At 60.3% G+C, this 22,008-nt stretch overlaps 1 protein-coding gene across 1 annotated transcript in view; it reads right to left on the bottom strand.

Moving 5' to 3' along the window:
* The window catches only part of Src (SRC proto-oncogene, non-receptor tyrosine kinase), a 46,615-nt gene that overhangs the window by 2,219 nt on the left and 22,388 nt on the right, over window positions 1–22,008 (bottom strand). Inside the window, exons 2-12 of the mRNA XM_076851821.1 lie at window positions 15,311–15,475; window positions 14,144–14,398; window positions 12,902–13,001; window positions 6,679–6,777; window positions 6,415–6,518; window positions 4,563–4,712; window positions 3,534–3,689; window positions 2,038–2,217; window positions 1,130–1,206; window positions 303–456; window positions 42–173 (exon numbers count right to left, since the gene is read on the bottom strand). Of these exons, the coding sequence (XP_076707936.1) occupies window positions 42–173; window positions 303–456; window positions 1,130–1,206; window positions 2,038–2,217; window positions 3,534–3,689; window positions 4,563–4,712; window positions 6,415–6,518; window positions 6,679–6,777; window positions 12,902–13,001; window positions 14,144–14,390 (1,399 nt within the window). The 5' untranslated portion in view covers window positions 14,391–14,398; window positions 15,311–15,475. The remainder of the gene's footprint in view (window positions 1–41; window positions 174–302; window positions 457–1,129; window positions 1,207–2,037; window positions 2,218–3,533; window positions 3,690–4,562; window positions 4,713–6,414; window positions 6,519–6,678; window positions 6,778–12,901; window positions 13,002–14,143; window positions 14,399–15,310; window positions 15,476–22,008) is intronic.

Below are 22,008 nucleotides of genomic sequence, written 5' to 3'. Positions count from 1 at the left end.
CAGGGATTCGGGGACCAATGGGGTCTGTGGACGCTTCTCACCAGGGTAGGGCACTCGTCCCTTTGTCGTGAGCTCCGTCAGCAAGATTCCGAAGGACCACACATCTGACTTGATGGTGAACCGGCCGTAGAGGGCGGCTTCCGGAGCTGTCCACTTGATGGGGAATTTGGCCCCTGTGGGCGGCAGAAGGGTCAAGGAGCTGCAGCCAAGCGTCATGGCCACTCTGCCCCCGAGGCCCCCTTCTCATCTCCGCTTGGCAGATGAGGAGGCCGAGGCTCAGAGGCGGAGCGCGGCCTGCTCACCTTGCCGGGCCGTGTACTCGTTGTCCTCGATGAGCCGGGCCAGCCCGAAGTCGGCCACCTTGCACACCAGGTTCTCCCCGACCAGGATGTTAGCTGCACGGAGATCCCGGTGCACGTAGTTCATCCGCTCCACGTACGCCATGCCCGAGGCGATCTGCAGGCAGAGCCGAGCTGGTTCAGCAGCCACCTCAGCCCTCCCAGGGTCCCAGGACACGTCCAGGATGCGGCCATCCCAGGGGGGAGCCCCCTCCCTGCCCTCCCCACAAAGGCTGCAAGAATCGCTGCTGCTGTAAAAGGCAGGACCGGAGCTAGCAGGGGGAGGGGCTCCAGGCAAAGGGGCCATCATGACAAAGGCAGCTGGGCAGTGGGGTGACCAGGAACACAGCCCCAGCTGGCCCGCAGACACAGACGCAGGCCAGCTCCTGCCTGCTCTCCAAGGTGCCTCTCTGAGCTTCAGTCTGCCTCAAGTGGGAACAGCAGCTAATCTCATTCTCCTGATTCTGATCAGGAGCAATTTAAAAAGTGGCTGTGGGCTCCACCCACAGTAAGCAGTAATGCACATTTGTTGAGTGACTAAATGACCGTAACAGAGAAGGAAACTGAGGTCTCATGGTCAATCAATGGTTCCTGATGACCAGGTAAGGTTCTCTGTCCAGAACCACCACTCGCTGCACCTGTGGGTGGTTCCAGCAACGTGGGGAGAGGAGAGTGTGCAGCACTCCAGGCAGGCCTCCCAGACGGGCGCTCAAGAGGCCGGAGTGGCCGTGGCAGGTCTGGGAGCTGGAAGGTAGGGCCCTGGCTGTGGGGGGCGGGGTCGGCGGACTCACCTGAGCGGCCATGTCCACCAGCTGTGGCAGGCGCAGGTACTTGCCCGTCTCCCCCTTGAGGAAGTCCAGCAAACTCCCTGAACAGAGAGACAAGCTGTAGCCCTGTGCTCCCGCCCTGCACCAACAAGCAGGGATCCCCAGGCCCTGTCCCCGGGCTGCATGGCCTGTTTCTGGCTAAGTGTCACTCCACACCTGTCACTCGGAAAGCAAGCAGGACAGGCAGGGAGGCCCCGCCCACTGCAGGTGGGGAGACTGCAGTCACACACACAGTGGGACCTGCCTGGTGATAGGAAAGGGTGCACAGCAGGGCGACTTGCTGAGGTCAAGGGGACTCGTGTGAAGTTCCCCAGGCCACACAAGCCCACCACGACAGAAGGCAGACAGTCGTCACCTGGACTTAGGGCCCCAGGGCATCGTCTGCCAAAGGAGAATGGGCGATGGAGACGCTCAGGCTGTGGAAAGGGGCGTAGAGAATCCCTGTGAAACTGCACTGGCCGGGTGCAGAGGCGCGGCCTGTAATCCCAGCTACTCAGGAGGCTGAGGCAGGAGGATCGAAAGCTCCAGGCCAGCCTCAGCAACGTAGTGAGACCCTGTCTCAAAATAGCATTTTTCAAAGAAAGGGGAGCTGAGAGTGTGGTTTAGCGGCCGAGTGCCTGCCTGGGCGAGGCCTGGTTTCAACCCCAGGACCAACAGCAGCAGCAAAGTGGAACTTGCCTGGGCCTAGGTCAGCTGGGGGCAAGGAGCTCTCTACACCAGCGAAGTCGCGTGGAGCTAAATCACTCAAACGAACCAAGAAGGGAGAGGGCCACTGGGGACCTTCCCTGACAGGGGGACTTGGGTCTGTGCCTTCACCTGTGCAGAGGCCCCTCAAGTGGGGGAGCAGCTCCCCTCGGCCGCCCGCGGCTCACCCTTGCTCATGTACTCGGTGACGATGTAGATGGGCTCCTCGGATACCACGGCGTACAGCTGCACCAGCTTCTCGTGCCGCAGCTTCTTCATGACCTGGGCCTCCTGCAGGAAGGCCTCTGGGGACATGGTGCCCGGCTTCAGGGTCTTGATGGCCACCCTGGTGGTGCCGTTCCAGGTTCCTGTCGGGGAGGGACACGGGCTGCCTCAGCGGAAGCCCCAGTCGGGTGCCTGCCGGGCGCCTGTCCCAGCTCCGGCCTCCCGCTGTGTGGCGGGCCCGTGCCTTCCGAGCCTCGGTGTTTCCATGTATGAAATGGGCACAAGGACAGAGAGCGCCCCGCAGGGCCAGTACGAGGAAGAAAGGACTCTGGCACCGGTCCAAGTAACAGCAGCCGTCGCCGGGATCTGGCCACCCCGGGGGCTGTGGGGGCTGTGCTCCAGGGCTCCAATGGGGTTCTTGCCCCGTGGGGCTTGAGGCTACTTGATAAGTGGCTTTGGCCCATTCTGTCACCAGGCTGGATCCCAGTGGGCCTTGTCTGTGGCCCTCCTGCACAGGCCACCTGCGAGCGGCTCACAGCATTTCCTGTGTCTACCTGGCACACCGGGAGGAGGGGGAGTCTCCCTACAGACACCACATCGCAGGCTGGGACAGTTTCCCTGTCATCATGGACGATGGGGGACCCAGGGCTTCCTCAGCTGCTCCTCGTGGGTCTGAGCCAGGGAGCAGCTTCCCTTCCCGCTCCTGCAGCTCATGGCCTCCCTCCCCGGACCTGGCCTCCAGCCTCCAGGCCTCTGAATGGGGCCTCTGCTGCCTCCAGCCACCCTCGGAAGGGAGGAGAGCGGAGAGAGAGGGACCAAGTGATGTCCTGTCAGCCTGGCGAGACCACCTGACAGGGGCCTGAAGCCACAGGCCAGGAGACCTGGCCCAGCCCCGCCTCTGGGCTCCTGGGCGCAGACGCTGGTGGGTAGGAGAGGGGCCTGGTCTCCTCGGGCTGCGTGGGGCTCATCTCAAGGACTATCTTGCCACGTCTCCAGGTTAGACACCAGGTTAGACAGGAAATTGCTAACAGCCCAGCACATGCCAAGCCCTTGGCTTCCCGGCCCTCCCGTGGCCAGCGGGACTTTCTCTTGGCATGACCAAGAGCTAACGTGCAGCCAGGCCAGGGCCAGAGTTCCCACACAGCCCCTGTGATGGGCCCAGAAACACTGAGGCTCAGAGTGAGACCACCCAGCCCAGGCACAAGGGGGTCTCTGGAGAGGACCAGCGTCCAGCCCTGAGCAGCTCTTGGTAGACAGGCGCCCGGGTCTCTAGAGGGTGGGCCGCAGGGAGTCTGCCCTGTCCGGCTGGGTGATGTCCACCACGGGCAGAGCTCCATGTGGTTCAGAGGCCACTGAAGAAAAGGGGACCCAGGGCAGCCACACAGAGTGGACACCTGCCTGGTCCCCGGGGCGACCCTCCACCGGGGGCCTTGCTCTCGCCGCACGCAGCTCTCCTTACCCATCCACACCTCCCCGAAGCAGCCCTGGCCCAGCTTGACCTCCAGCCGCAGCGACTCCCGGGGGATCTCCCAGGCGTCCTTAGCCAGGCCCTGGGTCTGCGGCTTGGACGTGGGGCACACCGTGGTGAGGCGGTGGCACAGGCCGTCTGCATGTTCTGAAGACAGAGAGAGTGGAGCTCAGGTGCGTCTCCCTGGGGCCTCCGGGTCCCCAGTGTATGTGGCCTTACTCATCACATGCACAGAGGGCAGGGGACACGCAGAATGCCCTTGGAGAGAGGACCCATGGTTGTGTACACGCCCAGCCTGCGCGGCCACGCCCTACACCTGCTCGCGGGCACTCCTTCACTCATGCACCAGAGGTGAGGGTGCCGGGGACCCAGAGGGGAACGAGTGTGGGGAACCTGCCTGCAGCTCAAGGCCTGGAGGGACCAGTGCCCTTGGTCCCCACCCAGTACCACCAAGGGGACCGGAGCGCTGTGTGGTGGGCGAGGAGGCAGGTGAGCTGTGCACAGACCCCAGGGGAGGTGGCTATGGCGGGTCTGCATCAGAACCAGGTGGGCATCCCCCAGAGGGCTGGAGCAGCCACTCAGAGCCCACAGCTGCAGGTGGAGGCCAGGAGACCCTGCACACCTGCTGTCACTATTCTATGACCACAAGGTAGCGCCCCAGGGGCTGATCTAGAGAACAGCGTCCCCTACAGCGGTGGCTCCTAGAGGAATGTGGGAGGCCCAGGTGAGAGAGGAGGAGGCTCAAGGTGGGCAGCGGATCGCCCCACACAGGGTCACCCCACACACAGTCCCCGTCATCCAGATGGGTGGCCATGGGACACCCTGACTCCTGCTCCCTCTGCGCTCTCCCCTCCCTCCTGCTGCTATCAATGTGGCAGCCCCCTCTCCCTCCCCCAGTAACCGGTTCAGACCGGTCCTAGAGCTGCAGAGCGAAGATCTACACCAGCCTCACTCAGGCAGCCCCCTCCTCACCGGGCAGCTGCAGTGGGGGGGAGGGGGAGGGGAGGGGGAGGGGCGCACTGGAGTAGTAGGCCACCAGCTGCTGCAGGCTGTTGAACTGGGTGCGGGAGGTGATGTAGAAGCCCCCGCTGTCCAGCTTGCGGATCTTGTAGTGCTTCACATTGAGGCCCTTGGCGTTGTCAAAGTCGGACACCGAGAGGCAGTAGGCACCTACGGGCGGGGTCGGAGGGAGGGGCCGTGACCACCATGCCACCAACTCACAGGCCCAGGCACTGAGCACTGCCCGGGGCCCAGGGCCGTGCCTGCCTGATGCTGGAGGGAAGAGAGGCTGTGGGTGAGCCCCTAGCACAGAGCTCACTGAGCTCTGGGGCAGCCACAGAGGCCGGGACAAGCAAGCCAAGGGACACCTGAGCAGAAGAGGCCCACCCTGAGCCGTAGCCCTGGCAAGACTTCAGTCCTGGGTATGCACCCTGGCTGGGTGACCTTCACAGTGGCTCACCCCTCTGGACCTCATTTTCCTCCTCTACTCAGGGTTACTGGGAAGATCCAGCGAGGCCACATAAGGAGGCCTGGCACACAATAGGCACTCAGTACGTGTTTGCCAGGAGCCCGGGCTGCCCACATGACTGTGTGTCCCTGGCCTGGCTGCCGCACTCCAGTCTGCACATAGGGCTTTGTCTGCAGCCCTTGCTGCTTCCTGAACACCACTCTTGGCTGGCACGGGAGCAGGTGCGCACCCTGACTCTGGGCAAGTGACACTGGCCAAGGCGGCTGCAGGCCTGGGTGGGAGACCTTGGGTTGGGTGTGGTGGCCATAGCTGGTGGCCCCTCCATCCCCTCCTAGAAAACAGCTTCCTCCGCCTGCAGACCAGGCCAGGAGCCCCTAACCAGAGCCAGGGGATGCTGGAGGTGGCCTCGTGGAATGAGGTTGAGCCCCAGAGGTGGGACTCAGGAGCAGGCCGGTCCCCTTGGCCCACAGGCCTCCCCTGGACAGTCCTCAGGTAGAGACCACAGTCCCAGCTACAGAAGAAAAAGTCAGGCCCAGAGAGGGAAAATGACCAGCCTCCGGCCACCCCTGCCTCAGGCACAGAGCTCGGACCCCAACCTGAGGGTCCAGAGGCAGCTGGGGGCAGCTGTGGCTTCTGCCCTAGGCCCAGGCTGTGCACACACAGAAGCCTCAGGCCTGAAGCTAAAGCCAGCCCTGGCCACACGGGCAGGACCCAGAACGCCCTGCCCAGCGGCCAATGGCCCGTGCTCCCCAGGCCCCAGGCACAGGACAAACCACCACAGCTCACTCCCAGGAAGAGAAACTCAGTCCCACCCCCCGTCCTGCCTAGAGGGGCGCACAGCGCCACCAACCAGCGATCCTAGATCCTAACCACAGGCTCGCACCAGGACCTGATGCTCCGCTTTCCCGCCCCCCGCTGAGCCCCAGGCCCACAGGAAGCAGCCCAGCTCGGTTGCCATGGTGACAGGGCTCCTGCAACCCACTTTCCGAGGGACTGGAGAGAAGGGGGGCCATCTTCACTCTCTAGTGGGGGAGGGCTGGAGGCAGGAGGGGCCAGCGCTGTGGGCGAGGGCGCAGCCCCGGGGGCCTGGAGGGGAGAAGGGGGGCCACCGCAGGGGCACCTAGGCTGGGAAGGAGTGTGACACGACCTCCTAACACTCCACCCACTCCTCATCTGAGAAACAGAGGCCCGAGAGGCCGAGCCTCGGCTCACTAACCCCCAGAGGACTCAGTATTCCTCCCATACACTTCCCTGACCTGCACCCCGCGCCGTGCCCAGCTCCTCTCCATCTGGAGGGTTCTCCCCTGCCACCCGCCCCGCGTACCCAGCTCCTATTCGTTCAGCAGCACCCACCCAAACAACCCGCAGGAGCTCGGTGCCCACCGCCCAGGGGAAGCTGCCTACCTTTCGTGGTCTCGCTCTCTCGCACCAGGAAGGTCCCTCTTGGGTTCTCCGTGTTGAGCAGCAGCCGCTCCGACTCCCGCCTGGTGATCTTGCCAAAATACCATCTGGGTGGGGGGACGGGGGCGGTGTTGAGGGCCCAGACTCCTGCCACCCACGGAGCCCCTCCTAGACGTGGCTGGGCCACGCGGAATGAGGCTGAGCCCCAGAGGAGAGACTCAGGAGCAGGCCAGCTGCAGAGGCCGGCAGGGCAGAGGCCATACTCACTCCTCAGCCTGGATGGAGTCGGAAGGCGCCACGTAGTTGCTGGGGATGTAGCCGGTCTGTCCCGTGCTGAGCGAGTGGGCCAGCCACCAGTCTCCCTCTCTGAGCAAGGGGAGGAGGGAGCAAAGAAGAAGGGGCCATCATCAGGTGAGCCCAGGGGCCTGCCCTAACCAGGTGCCACCGCAGCAGGAGGCACCAGTAGGCGGGGCCCACCCCGCATGCCCAAGCGCACCAGCTGGAGCTGGCCAGACTCCCCGGCCTCCACTGCCAAAGCTGGCTCAGGGAGCTTCGTCCAAGCCGGACAGGACTGAGCTCAGCCAGCCTTCGGCCCAGGCCAGGCATGTCCTGGGGCAGGAGGGGAGCAGTTCCTTTCAGTACCAGCCACCTCCAGCGCCAAGGGCTGCGGGGGAGGGCGCACCCTGACTCTGGGCAGGTGACACTGTTACAGAGAGAAGACCTTCAGAGTTCCCCAGCCCTACGACTCAGAAGCCCACTCCTGGAAGCTAGTGAGCCCTGCATGGAGGCAACGGGTGGCCCTTCTGGGGCCTGGGGACAATCTAGGCCCCCGTCCTGCAAGCTAGAGCAACGCTTGCCTCCGCTGCCGATCCCAGGCCCCAGCTCGGGGGCCTCCTGGGAACCGCAGGCCTCCTCCTGCAGCTGTCCACACACGGGGAACGGAGGCCAGAGGGGCGGGGACTTGCCGTAGTCACAGAGAGTCAGGTGGGAGGACAAGGTGGCCCATGAGAAGGAGGGGAGGACGGGAGAGGGACAGGCAGGAAGAGTGCCCGGCGAGGTGGGCCGGGCAGGGCAGGGGCGCGAGTACCTTTGCAGCCATCTGAATGTGAACCAGGTCTGGCTGGAGCGGGGTCCAGAGACAGAGGAGGGAGGAACAAGCGGGAGCCCAACGGAGAGAAGAGGCAGAGACGGGGGTGGTGAGAGGCAGAGAGGCAGAGAGCGGGCAGCAGGAGAGCCAGCGGTGCTGGGGACAGGGACAGGGCAGCCACAGAGGCCTCACGTCCAAAGCAACCAACAGGGACAGGGAGCGGGTCCATGGGAGTGAGGAAAGGCCAGTGGGCAGGACAGCCTGGGAGCCGGGCCACCCGTCCAGCCCGCGGTGCAGGTGGGAAGAGGAGGCCAGAGGAGCAAAGGCCTCGTCCAGGCCACACCACTGGCCGCGCCTGACACCGGATAAGGGGCTCCTGGGGGCTGCACGGGGCTGGACAGCTCCTCGGGCCCCCCTCCAGGGCGGCCCTGGGCCTCACGACACATGGCCCCAGCCAGGGCCTACAGAAAGGGCCTTGCCTGCCACCACACGGTGGGCACCTGAACCAGCCAGAGCCCTGGTCCTTCCCGCGCCCGGCCATATTCTTCAGTGAGGCCAGGAGAAAGCAGGGAGCTCCCCAGGCACCTCAGAGGACAGGTGAGCACCCACACCCCGGCTCACTGGGTGGGCTGAGGCTGGGCGAGAGTGTGCGGGGTCCCTCTGGATGGAGAGAGACGGGGTGTGGCTGGGCTTGTGGGCCCGAGTCTGCTACGTGACTGTGCCCCCGGCTCACGCCCACCTCGGGGAAGAGGCCATTGGGCCCCACCACCCCGTGCACCCATCTGCGGGCACCTGCACTCTTTCCCCGTTTGACCCTCACATATGCCACATATCACCCTCGAGGAAGGAAGGCAAGGCCCCAACCCCCAGCTGAGGAAACAGGGCTCAGAGACACCTGCCTGGGAGAGAAGAGACCAGCACTTTCTCTGTAAAGCTGGGGAAACTGAGGCACAGAGAGGGGCAAGGACTTGTTGTTCAAAGCTACAAAAACTCAGGTCACAGGGAAGAGTCGAGCTCCTCCAGTCCAAAGCCTCTCCAGTGGGGAGAACGAGCACAGAGAGGGCAATGACATACCCCAAGCCACACAGCAAATCAATGGCAGAACAAAGGTGAAAACAAGGGCCCCGGAGTGCCCACAGCCAGAGCAGCAGGCCCCTCGGCCTCGCGGGGGCCTCGGAGAAGCCAGCGGAAGGCACAGGAGGCGGCTGCAGGATGGGGACAGGGGACAGGATGTACCAGACTGGGTCAACACCCAAGGCCTAAGGTCTAAGGTCTGAGGCTACAAAATGAGGCCAGAGACCCAATCCCGGGGATCCCCCGGTGCCCAGCCGAGGGGAAGGCTGGCGGGAAGCACGGGCCAGTCAAGCAGGCCCCAGAAGCGGTGGGGTCCCCCTGCCTGCAGCAAGCAGAGCTCCCGACTCCTTGCCATGACCCACACAGGAATCTGGGGGTTCACAGCAGGTGTGGGGGCTTCCTCACGAGGCGCAGGGACAGAGAGCACCACAGTTTTGCTACAGGACTCAAGGTCCCGGGCCTCAGCTGGCCCTGACCCCAGTGGTGTCTGAGAACGTCAGCTCCGCGGTCGGCGGCCCTGGGCACTGGCTGGGGGACCTCGGCCCTGCGCATCAGGTCCCGGGTCTCGACCTCCTCATCTGAAGGCTGGGAAAGTCCTGCCTCCCTCTGAGGAGGCCAAATGTCAGCACAGGGCCTCAGACAGAGCAGGTGCTGACTAGCTCTCTGGGCGCAGGGCCTCCCTGCTGGGCCTCCCTGCTCTCAGAAGCATCTAAACTCCAGAGCGGCAGCCCGGGGGTGGGGAGCCTGCCGCCACCCAGCTACCCAGAGGGCAGAAGCAGGAGGATCACAAACGAAGGCCAGCCAGGGCCACCGTCTCAAAGTAAAAAAAGGGTGAGGGGCATAGCTCAGGGGTAGAGCGCCACTGGGTTTGATCCCCAGTACCACAAAAAACATTAAATTAAATTTAAAAAAATAGTCCCAGTCTCCAACAAGGATTTGCTGTGTGACCTTGGGCAAGTAGCATACACTCTCTGGGTCTTAGTTCTGTCACCTGTGAAGAGGAGATAATATATGCAGAACCTCCCTTGCACCAAGCTGGGCTCAGGATACGCTGAGATAATGACCACCCGAGCCTCAGTTGGCCCACCTGCCAAATGGGGGCATCCATTCCTATCTTCCCAAGTCAAGGGTCTGGGGGTTCAAACCTGCCCAGGTGGCCATGAGCTAGCTCTGCAAGGAGCCCATTTTCCAGATGGGTCCAGCCTGGTGGAGGTGACCCAGCCTGGCATCAGGAGTAACTGCAGCACTGATGGATCAGGCTGAGGCCTTGTGCTGCAGCCAGTGCCTTCCATGGAGTCTGGTCCTCATCAGGTGGGCAGGAAGACGGGAGGGAGCCACACGTTTCCCACCCAGCCCCCTCCCATACCTCCAGAGGAGAAAGTGTTGGACCAGGGGTCCCTGCACTGCAACTTCACACCTCAACCGTTGCTCACTTGCTGTGTGACCTTAGCCAACTGACCTCACCTCTCTGAGCCTCAGGTCTTTGTTTTGGACACTAATCCTTGTGTCCAGCCAAGCTGGACTACAGATCCAGTATGTGGCTCTGGAAAATGGAACGTGAGGTCAGTGTGACCAGTGACACTAACTTGCTTGGGCTGTTGGGACTCGTCTGCAGACAGGTTGGGCAGCTAAGCAAGGCCCAGCCTGAGAGGCACAGAGCCAGGGCTGAGCCAGCCAGAGCCCGGGTAGGGGGCAGCAGGAGTTAAATCTCCAAGCCCTGGGGCCTGGGGCCTGGTCTAAGGGTGGGAAGGGGAAGGCCGGACAGGCCTTGGAGGATGCGGAGGCATGTCCTTCGGGGCTCTGAGTCCTGAGATGTCTGGGCAAGGAGGCAGAGGCCAGCTGAGGGGCGTGGCCAGGGGGCAGCTGCGGGGACTGGGGTGGCCAGGGAAGCCGCTCAGCTGTCTGAGGGAAGTCAGGCCTCAGGCCGCAGTGGGCCTCCTGACACCCAGGGCCACACAGCACCCAGCACACAGACCCAGGCCGTTTGGCACCAAGACCCATGCCCAGCACCCAGCCCAGCCCCCCACACCCCCAACAGGGCTCCGGCCAAATTCAGCCGCCAGCCTAGTCCCAGCACCCCTGAGCCACAGCGGTGAGCCATGGTGCGGGCGGTCCCTGGGGGAGGTATGAGATCCCAGAATTTGGGTGGCCATCTTCCAATGACCCCAAGCCCTTTCTCTCTCCTCTTCCTCTAACGCCGCCCACTGTACCCCTCCACTTCTAGGCTGGGGCTGGGTAAAAAGGAGGAGCAGGCCCTGACAAGCAGCCCCGCCATAGCACCCGGGTCCTCCAGGACGCCCAGGGCCTTCCCACGGAAGACCCTTCGTCATTTCCGGCCCTCTAGGCCGCCCCAGGCCCGGCCAAGCACCCCCAGCCCACCCTGCAAGGCAAGAGGAAGAGAGGGCAGGGGCCAGTCATGGGAAGGAGTGGGGACGGCCCTGTGGCCCTGATCAAAGAGGCAGACTCAAGGTCCCGGCCTATCTGCCTGCACACCTGGGTTCCAGCTGTGACCCCCTGAAACGCCTGGCGGGGACCCCGTCCTGGGCATCCTGCCCCCAGGGCCGCTGGGCTCTGTGTGCTGCACTGGGACCCTCCTACAAGGACCCTGAGCCGGAGAGCCGGCCTCTCTGCCCAGCTCTGCCTGTACCAGCTGTGTGACCTTGGGCAAGTCATTTCACCTCTCTGGCCTCAGTTTTCTCATCTGAAAGATGGAGCAAACAGGAGTTCCCACCTCTTAGGGCTGCAGTGCTACATAAATAAAATAACGCACCTTAGGTCGCTCTGTGTGCGGCTCGGCTCGTACAGAGCGCAGTGTAAGCATTAACCCTGATGGTGCGCCCTGCCCGGGCACTCTGGGCACCCTGGGGGACTGAGCAGGGTTCCAGGGTGCCCAGACGGGGGAAACCAGGGAGGCCCCCAGGGAACTCCCCTTCTGGGAGGAAGCAGATTCAACAACTGGTGACAACCAGAGAATGGAACCACACTGGGACCCCGGGCTGGGGCACAGCGCAGTGGCTGCAGGGCCTGGGACTCAGTTTCCAGAACCACCAAGACCAAAACCAAAACCATTAAAGGACTTGGACTCTGAGGTACCAGGGCAGGGAGGGGAGAAGGAAATCCCCCACCAGGACAGAGACCTGGAGAGGGAGAGTGGGTCCTCGCCTGGCGTGTGACTTGGTAGCCATGTGGCCCTGGGTAAGGGCCTTCAAACTCTGAGCCTCAGTTTCCTCATCTGCAAAATGGACACCCTCTCCCCATCACTACTGCCCTGGCAGGGCCAGAGAAAGGAGCAGCGGAAGGGTACAGGGTGGAGAAAACTGACACGGCACCTCTGTGTCCTTCTGCCTCACAGAGAAGCCAGCCCTGTGCGGGACCTTGCGGGGAGGACAGGAGTCTGCCAGGCAGGGACGCGCAGGGTGTTCCAGGTGCAGGGAACAGCATGCACAGGGAGACACGCTTGGAGACGGTGGCAATTTTTGTCCCACCTCCTTTGCCAGGCCTTTGAGGACACTGGGAGGTGGATTCTCCTCTACCCTCCAGAACCCCCCCACGGTCCACGGCCCCGAAGGCGGCAGCCCTTCCAGCCCTGCACCTCCCTGAGGGGCTGCCAACCTCAGCTCCACCTGCACATGACTTCACTGTCCCTCCCAGTCCCTGTGGTCATCACCAGAGGCACACTGCAGGGCCAGGACCTGACCCCAACCCACGTTCTGCCTGCCCCTGGCCAGGGCTGAGGCCACAGGGCCAGCTCGCAGCCACTCTGGCTCCAGGAAAGAACGAACAGGTCTCTCCACCCCAGCCGCCTGGGCCCAGCGCTGGGCCCTGCATGCAGCCGGCACTCAATGGGGGCTGACAGGCCAGAGGGACGGGGAGTTGACAGGAAGGGGGCAGATGCAGTGGCGATGGAGCACCCCGGTCTCGGTCTGGGACCTGGTCAAGCAGGGCTGGGTACAGGGAAGCTGGGGAGCCCAGGTGGTGGAGACAGCCGAGGGCCAGGGACCACAAGCAGGGACACTGGGTGGCGGAAGCACATGCAGACAGCAGCCCCCAGCCCAGGCTGAGCGCCCCCACCCGGCCCAGGGAGTGGGTACACACCTGACATCCACCTTCCTCCTGAGGCCAGCGAGAGAGAAGCGAGAGAAGAGGCTGAGAGGGCTGCGAGGAGCAGGCAGGGGCCCAGGGCCTGCTGCGGTCCACAGGGGCTGCCAGCTCCGGGCCCAGCCTGCTTGGGGCCGTGCCGCCTCTGCCCGCAGCTCCTGCACAGGCGGGAGCCCACCTCCCCCGTGAAGTCCCCGAGGGGTCCAGCAGGCAAGGGTAAGGGGCACTCACGTGTTGTTGACAATCTGGAGCCGTTCCCCTTTCTTGAAGGACAGGTCGGTCTCTGTCCGTGACTCGTAGTCATAGAGGGCCACAAAGGTGGTCACTCCGCCTGCGGAGACGGGGGCAGATGTCAGACCAGCGCGGTCAGGAGTGAGGCCTGTCCTCCCTCATCTCAGCACGCAATCCAGGGATCGGCACTTGTCCCCAGCCTGGGACACCTGTGAGGCCTGTGGGGCGCTTGCGCCCTCCAGCCTCTGTCCCTGCTGGGCTTCAGGGGCACTGGGTGTGTCTTGTCCGTGTGGGGTCTGTCTCACCCCATCCCACTAGAAGCTTCTGAGAACAGACATCTTTGTTCTGTCCCCAGCCCGGGGCTCACAGTAGGTGCTCACAAAATAACTGCGGCTGATGGAGCCAGGGAATTAAGGGCCTGCACCCGGAGGGGCCGCTGTCCCTCTGGGGATCTGGAGAGAGCCTGGCTGCAGGTGACTGCCCACTCAGAGGCCCCGGGTCCCCCATGTTAAATGACAACGCCCTTTTCCATGCACCCCGCAGCTCCCAGCAGCTTCCCCTCCTAAGGCGCTCCCAGTCCCCCCCGTCCTTTATCTCCCGGGGCCATTGAGGCAAAGGTCCAGGCTCCCCGACTATGCTTTGAGCAAATGAATGGCTGTGTCTGTGGGTCCGTTGGTCTCTCGTGGGTGTGTGTCTGCGTCTGCGCGGGCACCCGGGGACTGGACACCTATGAGCACGGTGTCCCGGGTCTGAACGGGCGCTGCCCGCGACCAGGGCCTCGGGTTATCTGTGCGCGAACTGCGCGGGGAGTGCGTGTCCCTGCGTGCCGCCCTGTGGGCACTGTGCCTGTGGGTGTCCCTGGAGGCCGTGTCCGTGCCCCGCGCGGCTGGCCCGGGAGCCTGGGGACAGCAGCCGGTGTCTCCCCGCTCTCCGGCCGCTGGCTGCCGGGCCCCGCGGCGCCGGCAGGGGGCGCAGGGGCGCACTCGGGGCCGCTGGAGCTGCCCCGGCCGCCGGCCAAGCGCGGGCCGCGAGGTGGCAGCCTCGGCCCGGGCGGGGTGGCCCCCGCCTCTGGGCCCAGCGTCCCCCTGCAGACCCCGCTACACTGAGCACGTGACTCGCCCACCGAGCTCAGGGCCCACAAAGCCGTCCCCACCCGCGGCGCCCGGACGCTCCCTGCGGGCCCAGGACGAGGTCCGGGGACCCTTCCCCTCGGGCGCGGAGGGGTCGGGCAGGGACACTGACCCGCCAGGGGCCCCGCTCTCTGCGGGGAGGTGACGGTGTCCGACGAGTTGAAGCCCCCGAAGAGCTTGGGCTCGGCGGCGGCGGGGGCGAAGGCGGCGCCCGGGCCGCGGAGGCCGTCGGCAGAGGCCGGCTTGCTGGGCGTCTGCGAGGCGGGGAAGGCGCCGCCCGCCGCGTGGGTGCTCTCGGCCGGCTCCAGGCTGCGGCGCCGCTGGCTGGCGTCCTTGGGCTTGCTCTTGTTGCTACCCATGGTCCTGGCTGGGGCGACAGGGCCGCGGGGTGGAGGGGCGGCCCGGCACAGGCAGGCCACCCACACACGCCCCACGGATGGGGAAACCGAGGCCCAAAAGGGGACTAGCCTCCTGGGTGAGTTGGCCTCAGCCCCAATCTCTTCATACTGAGGATACCCCTAAAGGGCTCCTCTGGAACAGGGTGAGGCTTGGGAGAAACACTTCATGACTAGAAACCCTGACCTCCGAGTCCCTGTTCCAGACCTTCTACCTGAATCATGTCTATGTCCCCAGCTCCTGGCACACAGGAGGGACTCACTTCATGTTGTTGAGCAATTACATGACAGGTTGAAATTGTCTGACACTGGGAGGCTGGGAAAGGTGCTAAAAGGAGGCAGCAAAGCAGGGGAAGTTTGGGGGGAGAGATGACTGGACACCCAGCCACAGGGCCTTTGCATGTGCTGTTCTAAGAATGCTTTTTCCTGGGGCTGAGGCTCAGTGGTAGAGCACTTAACTAGCATGTGAGGCGCTGGGTTCGAGTCTCAGCACCGCATATTAATAAATAAAATAAAGGTCCATTGACAATTAAAAAGTATTTTCAAAAGAAAAAAAAAAAAAAAAGAATGCTCTTTCCTGACCCTTCACCAGGGTAACTCCTGCCCCTTCAGTTCTCAGCTCAAAAGTCACTTCCTTAGGAAGGATTCCCCCAGTTCTTTCACTGAATTAAGTAAGCCTCCCTCATTGTGCCTCTCCTGATCACCTGTGTCCCCCTTTTATTTAATTTCCTGTGCTTTTGTCCTATTCACTGCTGTGCTCCAGGGATGGTTCAAGAGTCAGGGCCAGTGAATCTGGGAAGGCCGGCCAGGAAGCTCGGGGCCAACTCCCCACAGACAGGAGCCCGCCTCCCTCCCCACCCCGCCTGCCCAGGCCGTCCCCTCACCTGGTGGAAGGCAGGGCCGCCCCAGAGGGCCTGGGAAGCAGCTGGGCTCTGGGCACAAACACCAGGCGTGGAGTCGGCAGTCTCGCTGCGGAGTCCCTGCTCTGCCCTTCCAGGCTGAGTGTCCTAGGACAGGCGCTCCCCGTCTCTGGGCCTCAGTGTCCTCATCTGCAAGGCAGGGGCAGCAGACTTCTCAGGGCTGCCAGGTGGGGATGGAGAGGCACTGCCCAGGGTCACCCTGGGTCACTGTGCCCTGACTCAGGCAGGTGGGCGCCGGGGCCTCCCCTGCAGGGTTCGTGGACCCATGGGGAGCCATGGGAGGGTGGGGTGGGTGCTGCAGCCTGACTCCGGGTCCAGACCTCGGCTCTGTCCCTGGCCAGCCGCGTGACAGGGCTTGCGCCTTAACGCCCCGCCCCATGCCACTTCTCCATCCACCCCTAACAAGGTGAAGTGACTGGCCAGGGCAGTGTCCCCAGGGCCAACACGGTGATGGCCCTGGGGTCAGTGTGGAGTCTTCTCTGAGAACCAGGAATGTGGAAAAGTCCCCTCGACGGCCCGGGCCTCCGGCAAGCTGCCTGCCCACCGGCGAGGACCAGCTGGGACCCCCTCCAGGCCACAGGCGGGGGACCATCCCCCTGACAGGCAGAGGAGGCTCTGGGGAGACCGATTCACTGCCAAGGGATCACCAGGGTCTCCCAAGGGACAGGCCACCAACCTGGGGACAGGCCAGGCCAGTTCCTATGGCAACACATTCCATCAGGGTCACGGTGCCCATCAGCCCTCATGACGCTGGTGCACAAGGACCTGCTGACTGGTCCCCGCAGCCCCGACACAGGGCCGTCCCACCCACTCCCACTCACTCCCACCCTCTGGCCCCCTGGCCAGGGCACAGTGGGCAGGGTCCTCAACACATGGTGACTACTGTCACTCAGGGTGGTCTTGGGGGACTGCAGGGAGACAAAGAACAAATAAACCCCACGGCCCACCCCGAGGACAGCGGGGTCCTGGGGAGGGTGCGCTTCCGGCCTCTCCAACATGACCATGACAACCACAGGCCACTTGGGTGTCCTTGACTCAGCTCCCTGCAGGGAGGGGCAGCCAGGCCCCTGCAGCCAGGAGGGCCTGGCACCCGCGAGGCTCTGGAAGTGCCTGCAGGACAGACACATCTGCTCCCCGCGTCCTCCTCGCAGGGCCACTTATGGGGACTGAGGATACTCCAGGACAGCCAAAGGCCCCGAACGCCACCTGGCACTGGACCCTGCGTTGGGCACTGGGTGAACGCTGGCTCCTGTCCTGTCTCTAGGAGGTAGACATTGGCAGTGACCTGGGCTACTGATGACGAGGCTGAGGCACAGGAGGTTGGGAATTGGCCTAAGGTCGCACAGCTCGGTTGAGAGTGAGCAGAAGGGTGGACAGGGCCGTACTGGGCGGCCGGAGTCGGGCTGTCCAGGGTCCCCCTGCCCGCGGCTCTGTGGAGCACCAGGTGCCCTAGGGACACGAGGGAGGCTGCAGTCCAGCGGGCTCCTGGACAGAGTCGGAGGTTGTGGCCAGCGGCAAGGCAGACGTTTGAGGAAGGACCGGCCCCCTTAGGGTGGGGGTCCAGGCCGCGCATAGGCGCGCTGTGTGACCTTGGAAGGGACCCCCCCAGTCAGCACTCTGCTTCCCCAGGGCTGAGCTGCCCCCGGGTGCAGTCACCGCGCACTGCTCGGTGAGAAGTCCCCAGGCCACCTCGCGCTCCCTGAGGTGGAGGCAGATCCTTGGGGCCAAGGGGAAGCGGCGGGAGCCATGCAGTGGGGGTGCTGGGCCCAGAGGAAGGTGGCCCCTTCCTGTGAGAGCTCCTGACCGCAGGCTCCGCTCCGCCCCAGCAGAGGACAGTGGCCTCCGCACAGGGCTGGGCGCGGCTCCCTGCAGCCTCCACTCCGCCCGGCCCAACATCGCCCCTAACAGTCCTGAGTGGACCTGGCCTCTCCCTCAGCCCTGTCCCCCTCCAGGTCACTGGCTGGGGCTGGCCCGCAGAGCACCTGCCGAGGGCCAGGTCTGAGCACTCTGCCCCGTGGCCTTCCCGGCTGCAGCTCCCTGCCGGCCCCATTCCCCCAGACAGGGCCCTGCCACCCCCAGCCACCTGCCGTCCCAGGCCCCTCCAGCCACCCCCTGCCCCAGGTTGGAGCCCGCCTCACGCTCTCCGTGGAAACCGAAAGAACGTGTCTGGCAGAGGGGCCCCGGCTACACAAGCACCGGCCTGGCCCTCCAGGGGCCACCTGTGTGGCGCTCAGGAGGCACAGAGCACCGTGCGCTGAGGAAACACCAGGAGAGGAAAAGAGGAAGCCGGGCCTGGGTTTCCTCATCTGGAGAACGGGGCGACGGTGCCCCCGCATCACAGGCTCACAGGAGGCTGAGGAGAAGCAGCCCGCGATGGTGGCTGTGGCACCTGGCGCTCAGCAAATGGGAGCTGCCACTATTTCTGGAAATGCAACTGGTGTGCCCACAGCAGGGCTGGAGGGTTAGAGAACGTTCTGGAAGGATTCCGAACACTTCACGAAGGTTCATCCAAGAAGCAGAGGTTAGGGAAAGGGAACCCTTTTCAACTCACATCCTGTATCAACTGACCTTTGGAAATTTGTCATTTTTTTCTTTAATGTGACTTTTTAAAAAACATTCTGGAGCGTCCCACCTTCCTTCCCCGTGGGCGAGGCCCGCAGCGGTCACCCAGGTCCATCCAGACCGCAACTGGTGCTGCCCTCTGCCACCTGCCCTGTCACCGCCAGCCAAGGGACTGACCAGGGGACGCACACGCACTCCCACCTCCTGGCTGTCCCTCCTCGAGCGCTCCTGGGCTCCAGTCCTGGCTGCACCACTGACTAGCCCTGGGCAAGCCACGGTGCCCCTCACCCTGACACCTCACCCCTCGGGTGTCAGGTTTATGATCCCCTTTAAAATGTGGCACACAGGGCAGCCTCTGACACTCCTGAGATGCGTCAAGAATGCCAGGTGAGAGGCCAGCTTGCCACTCCCCAGTCGGCGGCCTGGGGGCTCTGGCTGACCCCTCTAAGGTGAGACGGACTGATGGTTCCAACTTAACTGGGCCTGTGGCAGGAAGTCACAATGTGACATTAAAAAGTAGCCGGTACCCAGGAAGGGCCTGATAAATGACAGCTACTGCTGTCACAGTAAGGACCTACTCAGCCTTCGTCCTCTCTCCTCATCGCTCACAATCAGGCCAAGGGCTCCCGTCGTCCTACTATGCCTCAAGCCAGGGTGCCGCTCTTGAGGACTTGTCTGGGGGCTGATTAACAGGGAAGGCCACAGAAGCCACCTCACACACGGAGCCCAGAGAAGGGAAGCCTACAGCTCTGGGTGAGTGTGTGCCCAGCCTCATCCCCAGGGGGGCGGACATTTGGAGGTCAGGCCTTTGGGAGGTAATTAGGTCATCAGTGGATCAGTGTCCTCAGAGGAACTGGAGGAGACCGGAGCCGGCTTGCTCTCCGCCATTTGCACTCCAGGAAGAGGCCCTTGTCAGACACTGACTCTGCCGGTGCCCTGACCTTGGACTTTCCAGCCTTCAGAACTGTGAGAAATCAATGTCTGGGGTTTTGTGTGGGTACTGTTCTGTTGTTGTTGTCATAGGTATCTTTTGATTAATTCATCTTCAAACTGACATATAAAGATCATGCATACTTATGGGGTACCATACGATGTCTCCGCGCATGCACATGTCATATAACGTTCACTTTAGACATATCTAGATCCTCAGTTTTCAGTTCTTTATAGTGAAAACATCCAAAATCCTCTTCTCTAAATTTTTAAAAATATAAAATTGTCATTATTACCTATAGACACTGTCCTGTGCAGAACACCAAAACTTCTCATGTTGAACTGTGACTTAGTAACCATTGATCAAACTAAACGTTCTTTGTCTAAGCCACACAGCCTATGGTATTTGGCTACAGCAGCAAGGACAGATGACTGTCCCTTCCCACTAGTTAACTTCACTCTAAGATACTTGCCAATGCAATCAAGTCAGAAAAAGAAATAGAAAAAATAAAATGGAATTAGAAAAGAGAAGAGGATCATCTTCAGATGGTATGAATGTAGATCTGAGAGACATGAGAGAATCACTGGAAAACTATAGCTCAGTGGTAGAGGGCTTGCCTTGCACACATGAGGCCCTGGGTTCGATCCCCAGCACCACATAAAAATAAACAAATAAAAACAAAGATATTTATTTTAACTAAAAAAAATTTTTTGAAAAGACAGCAGGGAATTAAGTTGATATCCAAAGATCAATGACCAATTCCATGAGCAATCAAAAACTATAATGAAGCCATGCCTTGCAATTCCAGCGACTTGGGAGGCTGAGATAGGTGGATCACAAATTTGAGGTTAGCCTCAGCAACCTTGTAAGGCCCTAAGCAACTGAGTATGACCCTGTCTCAAAATAGAAATAAATAAATAAGCAGCTGGGGATGTGGCTCAGTGGTCAAGCACCTCTAGTTTCAATCCCAAAAAACAAAACAAAAAAAAGAACGAACCATTTGACCCAGAATATCCACAGTGCCAATTTATAAATAGAAGCATATGGATAAGACTAGCCAGAAAAATCTTTAAAAAAAGAGAAAAAAGTGGGCTGGGCTGTGGCTCAGGGGTCGAATGTTCACCTGGCGTGTGTGAGGCACTGGGTTCGATTCTCAGCACAACATAAAAATAAATAAATAAAGGTATGTGTCCACCTACAACCCCAAAAAACCAAAATATTAAAAAAAAAAAGAAAAAAGAAAGAAAGAAAAGAAAAGAGGGAAAAACCAACCTGACTGTAAAACTTACTCTAAATGCACGGTAATTAAATGTCTGTGACATCAGTGGATAAAGAGGGTGGAACAGAGGGTATAAAAATTATCTTCAAACATACAGGAATTTAATCTATAATGAGAGTGGCATTTCATACCAGTGAGGAAAAGGTGAATTATTTATAAAATGGAGTTGGGACCAAAAATCTGTCATGAGAAAACACAACTGGATCTCAATTTTACTCCATATGCCAATAAAATTCAAAATCAATCAGATTTAAACCACAACTAAATTGAAACCATAAAGCTCTTAAAGGGGATGAAAGAATAAATCTTCTAATCTCAAAATGGGGAAAGCATTCCTAAACATAATACAAAACTTAGAAATCATTTTTAATTATAAAGCAGTCTCCTTAAGAATCTAAACTGGCCAGATACAGTGGCCCATGCCTGTAAGACTTAGGAGGCTGAGGCAGGAGGATCCAAAGCTCAAGGCCAGCCTCAGCAACTCAGCAATCGAGATGCTGTCTCAAAATAAAAAATAACCTGAGAAAAGGGCTCAGTGGTAAAGTGTCCCTGGGTTTAATCAGTACCAAAACAAACAAACAAACAGCCTGCAGGCTTGGTAAACTTAAACAAATCCAGGGCTGGATGAAGCTCAAGGGCAGAAATAAATAGAAATAAATAAATAAGCAGCTGGGGATGTGGTATGAAAGGCCACTCAGCTAGCATGCTTGCGGCCCTGATTCCATCCCTAACACTACAAAAAACATTCAAAATGGGAAAAATATTTGCACCTCATGTAGACAAGAGTTTTTTCCTTAACATAGAAGGATGGCTGCAAAATAAGAAAAGTGACTAGAGACAGTTTACAGAAAAAGCAGGCATCCCAAACGGCTCTCCGACACATTGGCGAGCTCAGCCTCGTGAATTCAGATGGAAACTGCGCCAGCAGCAGCAGCAGCAGCACGTCCTTCTCGGGTGGGTACGGAACACTGCAGCCTGGACCATATGCCACACCACGAAACAAGCCTCAATAAATCTAAAGCAGTGAAACCACACAACGTATGTTTCCCATCACGAGGGAAAGAAAGACAGCAAGACAGAAAGAAATCCAGAGAATCACAAGGACGTGAGACTCAAACAACACGCTTCTCAGTGGTCAGTGAGTCAAAGAAGGGATCACAAAAAACCAGGAGCTTCTTTAAGATGAAATGAAGACCCGACATATTGAAATGAATGAGCAGGGCTGGGGCTGGGCTGGGGCTCAGGGTAGAGCGCATCCTGGGATGCGGGGCACTGGGTTCGATCCTCAGCACCACACGAAGGTCAAATAAAGACATTGTGTCCACCTAAAACTAAAAAATAAATATTTAAAAAATAAACAAATAAAATAAAATGGATAAACAGTAAGAGAGAACCTTAAGAGAAATGCAGAGTGGTGAATTCTTATGTTCAATAAAAGAGAAGAGAGATCTCCAGCCAGTAGCCTGACCTTTCACCTTAAGACACTGGCAAAGAAAAACTAAGCCAAAGCAAATAAAGGGAAGGAAATAATAAAGATTAGAGATTGCTGAAGTAGAAAACAATAGAGATAATCATCGAACCAAAGATTGGTTCTTGCAAAAGATCAACAAAATTGACCAACCTTCAGCTCATCTGAAAAAGAAAAGAGAGAAGACTCAATTTACTAGAATTAGGAATGAAAGGGAAGACATCTCCTAACCTCATGGCACTCGCCTGTGATCCCAGCTACTCAGACACTGAGAAGGAGGACCACTAGTTCAAGGCCAGCCCAGCGAGGCCCTGTCTTGAAATAAAATAAAGGACGGGGATTGGCTCAGTGGCAGGATACTTGCCTGATCCAATCCCTAGTACCACCTCCCACACAAACAAAGTAAAAATAAAAAAGAAAGA

Source organism: Callospermophilus lateralis, chromosome 3 (assembly GCF_048772815.1).
Source record: "Callospermophilus lateralis isolate mCalLat2 chromosome 3, mCalLat2.hap1, whole genome shotgun sequence".
Lineage (NCBI taxonomy): Eukaryota > Metazoa > Chordata > Mammalia > Rodentia > Sciuridae > Callospermophilus > Callospermophilus lateralis.
The sequence above is the reverse complement of the archived record's forward strand: the minus strand, read 5'-3'. Positions and strand labels throughout refer to the sequence as shown.